Source organism: Morone saxatilis, unplaced genomic scaffold, assembly GCF_004916995.1.
Source record: "Morone saxatilis isolate NCDOM2014 unplaced genomic scaffold, NCSU_SB_2.0 Contig15, whole genome shotgun sequence".
Lineage (NCBI taxonomy): Eukaryota > Metazoa > Chordata > Actinopteri > Moronidae > Morone > Morone saxatilis.
Window position 1 is genome coordinate 19,063,161 of NW_023339707.1, and position 9,860 is coordinate 19,073,020.

At 39.4% G+C, this 9,860-nt stretch overlaps 1 protein-coding gene across 1 annotated transcript in view; it reads right to left on the bottom strand.

Annotated features, from left to right (window-relative positions):
* The window catches only part of LOC118324028 (acid-sensing ion channel 1-like), a 44,163-nt gene extending 34,843 nt beyond the window's left edge, over positions 1-9,320 (bottom strand). Inside the window, exons 1-2 of the mRNA XM_035656136.1 lie at positions 8,959-9,320; positions 3,785-3,980 (exon numbers count right to left, since the gene is read on the bottom strand). Of these exons, the coding sequence (XP_035512029.1) occupies positions 3,785-3,980; positions 8,959-9,320 (558 nt within the window). The remainder of the gene's footprint in view (positions 1-3,784; positions 3,981-8,958) is intronic.
* Between the last annotated feature and the right edge of the window lie 540 nt (positions 9,321-9,860).

Genomic DNA, 9,860 nt, shown 5'->3' on the forward strand with positions numbered 1-9,860 from the left:
ACATGGGCCAGCCTTCGCTCCCCATGTGCATCAGTGAGCTTTGGCCGCTATGAGCACTGTCTACGAGGTTAATAGCAAAGCAGCAAATTATTTGTAACAGGTTTTTTTTGGACAGTTGTCCCTTTATTTATTGTTTCTGTGGGTTTGAGCTTTTAATGAGAGTAATCTACTGTGAGTTGTGGCTGGGCTGATAACGGCGCTCTGAGTTACCAGTGAGGAGAGCTCCACTGATAAAAGTTACTGATTCTTTCAGGGACAATGGTGACTCAGTATAATCAGTTCACTTTGAAGATCCAATGCTAAAGATTTATTCGTACATGTACTGAACACCTCTACCCCACAGGGCTTATTGAGAGTCATACTGAAGTTATTATTATTACTATAGAAGTTAACGTCAGGGTGTAACTGTACAACTTCTTAACTATAAGAGGCACTACAGAAGGTGTATTTCCTTACCTTCAATCATAATTATTTATATAATAATTTATAAAGTAAACATGAGTTCAAAGAGCCACAATCTCCTTCAATATTAAGGCTGAACTGAGCTACAACCAATAAGCCCTGATCAGAAGACATCAGATACCTAGAGCTGATACAGGGCTGTAGTAGCTCTCTTATTTAGGCAGGTGTCTTACCATGCAGAGCTCTCAAAGTGATCCTTAAATCCTGAACTGAATTCTAAATTTAAAGGAGGAGCCATTGTAAAGAAACCAAAACACATCAGAGTTCCTACTTGTTACAAGAGACATCTAATAATTGAGGTTATAGACTAATCTTTCACCACTTCAGACTGCATGCAGGGACATAAAAAAGGCGTCCAATTGTTTCTCTTTCTCTTTCTCTTTGTTGGAAAAATTGCCCACAAGCAGAAATATCACTTCAAAGCTACTTCAGTGCAGCTGCTGCAGTAAGTGGCAGCGTGTAGAGCTCCTCTTTGGTGTCATTGTGTATGAATGTGTGTATTAATGTTCGCACACCAAAAATAAATTCTCTCGGGCCGGCATTTACAAGCTTTTTCTTAGTCATCTCCTGGTTGTGTGAGAACTGAGTGACGCCACACAGTTCAAACGCACAACATGTTAATGATTACTTAATGAATAAAATGTACAAGAGGATCCACAACTTCTTCCACAGCTGTCCACGGAAGATAAACGGGAATCTTCTTGTGGGGGAAAGAAAAAGAAACTACCATTAAACTTAATCTAATTTATTCAGTGAGGCTGCTGTGTGCAGTGATCAATGTTCAGCTCGAAATTAAAAACCACGTCCGATGCCAGTGACCATTGGCAACAGTGTCTGGGTGTGCCAGCAGCAACAGCAGGGTTTTATGGCAGAGACAGGGAGCTGTACTTATTGCTGCAGGGAAAATGTAGTACAACATCAGTCAGACAGTCAGACGCACATATATAATGTCAGTGGGCTTTTCTCTGACCAGCTCCACTGCATTATTCTTCTCTTGCATTATTATTCTTCTCCACGAGGGTTTAATTTCAAAGGACGCTGCCTCTCCCTTGTTTTGAAGTAGCAAATGATAATGATACAAAGATGAAAAGGTAGATGTAAACATTTACACAGAGCTATGGGGAATCGACTAAATAAATAAAAAGCTTCAAAACTATGTTTGATCGTAAATTTTAACAAGGACTTGTCACACAAATTCAAAACATATTTTATAGGCAGAGCCATATCAACACACCCCAACGTTAACTTCATAAAAGAAGAAACAAGAAAAATCAATCACGGAACTGTAAATCTAACTTTGTATTGTAAATGTATGCCCGTGCTCCCGGGAATAAAAAGGCATACATGTTCACACAAAAACATGTACTGTGACAAGGTTTCGATTTGAACTGGCTGCAGAAACACACAGCAGGTATCCTCAGGTCAGAAAACTACATGTATTTTCCTTCAGTTCACTCAGAGGTTTGCTCTTTCTTTGCTGTGGGGGTTCATCATTCTTTAACTCACTATAAATAGATAATCCTATGATTTATACAGAGCGTGTTGTCTGCACTCTAACACCAACTGAAACGCACTGTGTTTTAAAAAGCACCTTTCTTTTAAAAAGGACGAGCCTGGTGATGTTTGGTTTTTTTCTTAAAAAAAAGAAAGAAAGAAGAAAACCATGAAATGACCAAAACCAACAATGTGTTAGTCCATCTCACAATACAAACATTTGTTAATAGTTTCCTAAAATAGCTGTAATTTCTGACAAGCAACTTGAATAGGATTAAATAGTGCATTTGTTGGGGACTATTTCCAGCAGTGTATCTGGTTCCCTAGTGAGTATTTATGGTAGCAGCCTGAAGGACTGGATGTGGGATTGATTCAAAATAAATTACAGTATGTTCATGGTGGTTATTTTAGCTAAGACATCTTTTATATATATATATATATATTTTTTTTTTTTTTTTTCTTGATTTGTCTTGACTTAAGTGTTTATTTGGTTTATCACCAAGAACCCCCTAAATGTTGGCAGAGCAACATTGTTAACCGTCCAACGTTACTCCATGAGTCCATTCAATACTTTGTGTCGTGATGTGAACTCACAATCCAGTCTCTAAACGCTTTCGTTGAGACTGAGGACTTTCTCCTGGCTTTCGTTACTAAAATTGTGTGGAAACAATTAAGGAAATAAAAAAAACCTGCATCATAGAATCGATCCAAAGTCTGTATAGCAGTGAGATGCATAAGTCGTGTGCTTGTAAACACTGTCGTACAATAAACGTTGCTCTGGAGATCAATTTTTTGTGTTTTAAAAAGCTCTAAAAACCGAGGGAGAGCACTGTTTCAGCTTTGTTAGCAGCCGTTCTTTTGCTGCCATTCAAGCAATTTGGAAATCCCCAGACGATGTGTAGGCACTGAAATCAAACATAATACAGCTGTTGGTGAGACAGCAGGTGTTGAAATAAGCAAAAAGTGGTGCTATTGTTAGTAAGACAGTTGAACTAGCTTCATCTTTTTGGAACACAAACTCATAACCAACAATAGCGTGAGTTCAGCCAGACACAACAGCGATCCCCTGACTCTACGTTGTGTTGTGTTTGGCAAATGCTACCCTACAAAAACAAAGTTATTTTCACACAATGGCTAGCTAAGTTGTTTACTGGATGCACTCTTTCAAGTTATATGACTAATTTAGCATTGTAAAATGTTTTGCAATGTGTGTCTTCTTTTCAATAGCATTTCACTCACGTACACAGAGGATATGTTGATATTAATGACCTATATTTATGTGGATCTCTCATGAATTGGGGACACAGCGAGCAGCAGCACTGACCTACAGAGAGAGGGCAGCAGTGAGCCACTAAACCTGAACTACTGGATGGAGTCACTCATCTTATTACACTTGATGAGAAAATAAAAAAAAGTCTTGTATCAGCTTTCATGAGCTTTACAGGGCTATGACCATGGCAATTGACAACGCGTCTCCTAGCAACGGCAGTTCACAAATATTAGTCAACTGTTGCTGTGGGAAACACCACCCAGAGGTCTGAAGCTTACATACTGTTTTCCAACCAAAAAATGTCCAAATAAATCCTTTTTTTTTGAAAGATTTAACAATGTGCACGATATTTGCTGTAATATTAATTTAATTTTAGATTAAAAACTAGACTAGACAACTAATAAGAGAAATAAAATACATGAGGCTTTCACAAACAACACCTGTTAGCAGGATTTTGTCAGTTTTGGTCTTAACAGGATTTGTAGACAATAACAAAGAATATCACTAGATATATCCTTTAGCCGTGATCGGATCAGATCTTCTTGGGAGACAGCTTACCACTTTGAAGTCCTCCGCTCTGCACTCGGTGCCGTGGAAGTGGCAGGAGAGCAGCATGTCGTTGATGTCGTGACCGGTGCGGTCGTAGAATTCCCTCATGTTGAAGGGTCGCGGCTTGAAATTGTGGAAATCGGCTTTCACCTTTAGGCTCTCCAGAACGCTCTCCTCCACGAGATGTATGTCCCTGATCTCATACCTGGAAAAACAGACAGAAAGAGAGAGGTTGAAAAAACATTTCACACATTAGAAAATGCTAATTTCATGGTGCGGCTTGATGAATTTCCTTGAGCGCCTTCCCAGTGAATAATCACTGCCTGATGATAAACTCGACTTCGTAAAGAGTGAATTTCAGCCTTGAAACATTTTTTTTGCACAGTTCAAGAAGGTGTATGACTCTTTATCTGTGAACTTTTGCTCAGTTCAACCAAAGCTAAAAATAATAGAGTGCAGAATGAATCAAAAGAGACAGAAAACCGACAGTAAAAATGTACGAGATGGTCCTGAACATCTTCTGGCCCTGAACTGATAGCACTACCAGAGTGTATCGTTTTATTGTACAGTACATAATAAAGTTCAGACAAGAGCTGTACGGGCTTATAAAGCCAGTCGTCTATCCACTGTCGATGCAGTAGCTTCAGGCTACACAGGCTCACTTATCTGGATCCAAACCTGGAGGAATAAAATGTGTTTGTGTTTATGTTGATTGGATCGTTTTATCCATGAGAATTCAGAAAAATAAATCTGACTGAAATGTTAGTGGTGCGGCTGACATTGAGTGAATTCACTTATTACAAGTATCCCTGCTCATTATTTCTGTCACAGTCAGTGAATTCTTCCTGTCACTTCTTCCAATACAAGAAAGATACATTTCCAAAAACTAAAGGATGCTTTACTTTGATCCCACGTAAAAAAAAGAGTCAATAAGAAGCTGCAGCATTAGATGAACTTTTTTATGTTTGTTTTTTATCATTAGAGAGTTTTAGCGTGGGATGGCAATGTCAGTCAGTCAGTCCACCAATTTGGTCTACACACAATATCTCAACAACTACATAAAGGATTGCCATGAAGTTTGGTCCAGACATTCATGGTCTGCAGAGGATGGAGAGAGACTGGTGATCTCTTGGTTTTTCATCTAGAACCACCAGCAGGTCAAAGTTTTCACTTATCCTGAGAAATAATAAAACTCCTACTAACTAAACTCCTACTAGCACAAAATAAAGCACAAAAACTCAGCCTTTCCCCCCCCCAGACGATGTTTTCTAATGAGTTTAAGTTTTGTTAAGTACCAATACAATTATTGGATGATTTGTCTTGTAATTTGGTGCAGACACTTGTGTCCCCTGTCAGGATGATTTATAATCACTTTGATGATGGCCAAAAAAACACCATCATCAGGTAAAAATTTGTATTTGTCCAGTATATTTTGATCTATGACCAAATAAACAAACAAAAACCTACTAAACATCAGCATGTTAACATTGTCATTGTGAGCTTGATAGCAGAGCTAGCGTGGCTGTAGACTAGTTAGTCGTGTTTGTGTATCTTAGACATTTTGACATGAAAATAGGGTGACAGGTGTTAGTAATGATACTAATTAAGGTTCAGTTCCATTTAATGTAGCAGAGCCTTTCCAAGTGAGACACGACATGCACAATCTGTTCCCAAATGGAGCAGATCCTTAATTAGTATCAGTGTGTTTACCCTACTATTTCATGTCAAAATGGCTACTGTGAAAAAGACCTATAGGAGATTCTTTACAAGCCGCTGTATGGTTTGATATTCAGTATCCATGTTTAAGATAGCGTATGCTGTGTGTCTGACTGTGTCCACAAGAGATGGAAAAATCACATTTTTGATATTGTAATATTGAGATTTTATGACTTTTATGTCTTTTTCCTGGACCTGTGAAGTGATACGATGTTCTAAATGCATTAGATTTGTTCAGTGAAATGAGCAATGGATGTCTCCTCATTTTTCATTATATACTTATCACTAACAGTAATGTCTCGACCATTTCCTTGCATAGTAATATCTCGTGTAAGTGATATCTTCACATTATTAATAGCTTGGTATTCAGTTACATTTCTGTGATATTTCATTTTGTCTGTATCACCAGGCATAGTACTTTTTTTGTGTGTATGACTACATTAAGAATAAAGGCCCATGAGTAACTGAGTGGGGAGCCAGACAACCCACATCACACCCGGCCTTATCGGGGGCACTGGGAAATTTCCTTTCATTTAATGGAGCTCGCAAAAATCTGACCACGTTGCCTCGTATTAAAAGAGAGCAGAATAGCTGTAAATGCGCCCACTCTCTACCCTCGCTGTGATCTCCCGCTGTGCTATTATTAAAAATGTCACCATTTTAATGGACTCACCAAAGAGCAGATTGCTTAGAGTTTTTTTTTTAGTACACTGCCTCAAACGAAATGCCTTTTGGAAATTTCTCATATGAATGTAGCCACTTTTATATGAAAATGATCTTTTATTGATCTTTTGTGCAACATATTGATACACCCAATACATTTGTATGCATTACATGAACAAGAATGAGATTCAGTGGCATAACACTTGAAACTAGGAGCAGTAATCCTTTTGTTTTTCATTTTCAAAGGGAAATTCAACATCTTCCAAACATTAAATCAATAATAACTAGCCTAATTCAGGATTAAAAATTAGCTCATAGATTTTTTTATGTGACACTGAGATTACGTTAAGCCTCGTTACAAATGGGGAGTGTTTTTGTTTGATTGAAAGAGAACTTAATTGAGGAGAGGCACACGGTCGCTCCCCACTGTTTGTGTAGTAGACAAATCTGCCAAGAAGGCACTTATGAGATAAAATCCCATAAGAATGAGCCGGCGGGATCAACGAAGGCTGACACTTCAGCATGTGTGCAGCTTAAATATCATGCCACAAGACATTTCCCAGGCCAGTGACTCCAAACATGGGAAGTGGGTAGAGAACAGTCTTAAATGGATTTCATGCCCAGAGCGCTTTCATTTCTGGCCGGGGGTATAACAGCTAAGTGTGCCGTTGCATCGCCTCTCTACCTTGCCAAGAGAGGCAGGATAATGAGCGCTAAACCTACTTCAGAGTGTGAGAGTTGAGATGAGTATATGGGGAAGAAAACTCAGTTGGAAAATCTGCCCCCTTTATGCTTTGGTCTCCAACTTTGAAAAGTCTTTCTTGTGTCCCGCTACCTGGAAATTTGGGATGTGTTCAGGTACAAATATCCAGATGGCAAGTGCTGATTATCAATCACAGCAGCGCCATAGAAAAATAAATGCTAATTTAGTGTTTAGTCTGAGATATTCATTAAAAATTTATGAGAGAAGTTGGCTGTATACCCTCATAAAAGTAAAGCCGCCAGAGGGCTTTAGCTCTGTATGCTGAGCCCTGTCCTTGATCACTTTAACTGACAGCCTGTCAGAGGTTCAAATCATTGGAGATCTGAGCGGTTTTACACTTTCTAAAATCTTTTTCATCACTAGTCCACGCTCTCCTGAAATACTGTCCGCCACCACATGCGGTGAATGACACCATCTTGCTGATTTGTTTCATTATCGCAGCCTCTTTTGACATTTGGAACAATATTACAACACCAGAGGGAAAGCAACATGTTTATCAAAACAGCTTTCAAAAGCCAGGATTAGTCACAGTCTCCGCTCTGTGAGATGTTTCTTCATTCTCCTCTGATGCTTGGGCAGCCCTGTGCATGATCTTAATCACTGAAAATAGGCTATTTGTTCAACTGTTCTTTTCTTCTTGACTATGCAGAGAAGCAGAATCTCTGAAACAAAGTGAATTTAATGTGCTGGAGTTGTTTTTTTTTTTTCCAGCTCTGTTGAGGTTTTGGAAACATGAGGATTTAAAAGTATAAATGACAAAAACACCCAGTGCATCTGCCATTTCACTTGTAATCAAAGGAAGCAGACACTCTGCATGTATCCCTCATGTGCATACACTACATGCTGTTGCCAGCTCCAGTATCCAGAACCTTCAGCTGCACCAACAAGACGGCTGCTGTTCTCTGATTAAAATGCCAGTTAATTCAAGCCTGACAAGCCTGCTATCCAAGCATTGAAAGACTCAATAAGGTAGAAACTATTAGAGCTGGATGAGTGAGACACAATTGCCAGTGATGGATGACGTTTTGAGATCCTTTTCTTAAAGCTCCCCTCCATTAAAAATATTTTTTTCTTCTCGTTCCTACAGTTGGATGTTTGATCTTTGAGTTTGACACTAAAAGGATGTTTTTACGTTCATCTGCTGAAAGTGTAAAGTTTCTCTGTGCTCATCGAAAATCAGATTTTAAGGGGCGGGGCCTATAAGCAGGATTTGTGACATCATAAATACTTTTTGGAAGTCAATCCTGGTCCAGTATGAAAGTGTGATGTAGAAACTTAAAGCCGCCAGTGCACGTACACTGAGAATGGACTTTACAGTGAAGTAGGAGACATCTTGTGTCCAGCAGGAAAATTTTTGAAATTAGCAACATATGCATTTTCATAGATTCTGGTATTTTTAATGAGGTAGAAGGAGCACATGCTTTTTTAAAGGATTTTATTGTGAAAATTATACCTTTTTTTGTGGAAAAGCCATATCAGGCACACATTATTGTTCCAAGCAGACTATTTGTTTATGTTGTAGTACCGTAAAAGTAGTAATACAGCTCTGTAAGAAATATACCCCATTACAAGTAAAGGTCCTGCATTCAAAATGATAAGCCAAATGTACTTAAATGATCAAAATGTAGAAAAGTGGCCCCTGTGAGTATTACCGATGCAATAATGTATAAGCAACATTTTATATTTTATATTATCTCTTGTTGAGGTGGAGCTAACATTTTATATTTTAGTTAAATCTATCTAAATATTAATATGCAAATTATGTAGTAACTACAGCTGACAAATAAATGTGATAGTGGAGTCAGAAAGTACAATATAGTAGAAGTAGAAAATGGAAAATACTTTACAATACAAGTTTGTACTTGAATAAATGTAGTTTTAGCAATATGAAACTAATTTATAATGACAAGCTGAAATGGGAAAGGGTGGAGAAATCATTTGATATAGCTATAAAATAAAAGCCACATGCAGTAGAAACAGGTACAAACATTCACTTATGGGCTTCATTTTGCACTTTTATGCATCTGATCATGCTGGTTACCTCTGGTTGAGCAGGGCCAACAGCTCCCCTGCGTGGTACAGGTCATTGCGCGTCACCCGGCTGAAGCGGAACGCATTCAGGTTGCAGAAGGTGACCGCGGGGAACGTCATGATCGGGGTCGTGACCTCGTCCAGCTTGGTGACGTGCGGGTACTCGAAGTAGAAGTGGATCCGATCCACGCACACGTACAGCAAGAAGGTCAGAGAGCCCAAGAAAAACACGACCCACAGGCAGCGTTTGATGCAGAACCGCTCGTACGTGAAAATGTGAGAGATCCCGTGGAGGGTCGAGCTGTGCGCAAAAACTTCCAAGGGTGGAGGTTGATTCGCGTCCATTTCTTCGGTTTCTACTTTGAGATCCATTGCGACAGTGCAACAAGCTCGATCTTGAATGAGAAAAAAAAAAAACTGCTTCAAAAACACTCACTGTTGAGAGAAACTGAGCCGATATTCATTCACCTGTGGCATAAACTGTCCACCCGAACAGGTGCAAACGCGTAGATAGCCACTATTGGACTTCGGGTTTGCCATCCCACTCATTCAGACTGACGGAGAGAAGACATTTCGAGCATCCGTCGCTCTTCAGAAAAGTCCGACGAGCAGGATTTGTGTGCAGAAGTGATGCATTTCACATGAGCAGGCGTGCGAAAGCGGGCTGACTCGAAAGCGTGCATAACCAAGATGTCAAGGCGAGGGTCCATCACCACTGCGCACAGCGATGTTCTGCAGGTTTCTCAATGAGGTTGCAGAAATGCAAAGAATAATTCAAAAGAAAGAAAGGAAGAAAGGTTGACAAAGTGTTTCATCAGCCTGCGAATCCGCTGGTTGATTAGCTACAAGTCCACTGAAGCACACATCATTCCTGCACGCCAACCCAGAGAGGAAGACTGAAGAGAGAGAGAG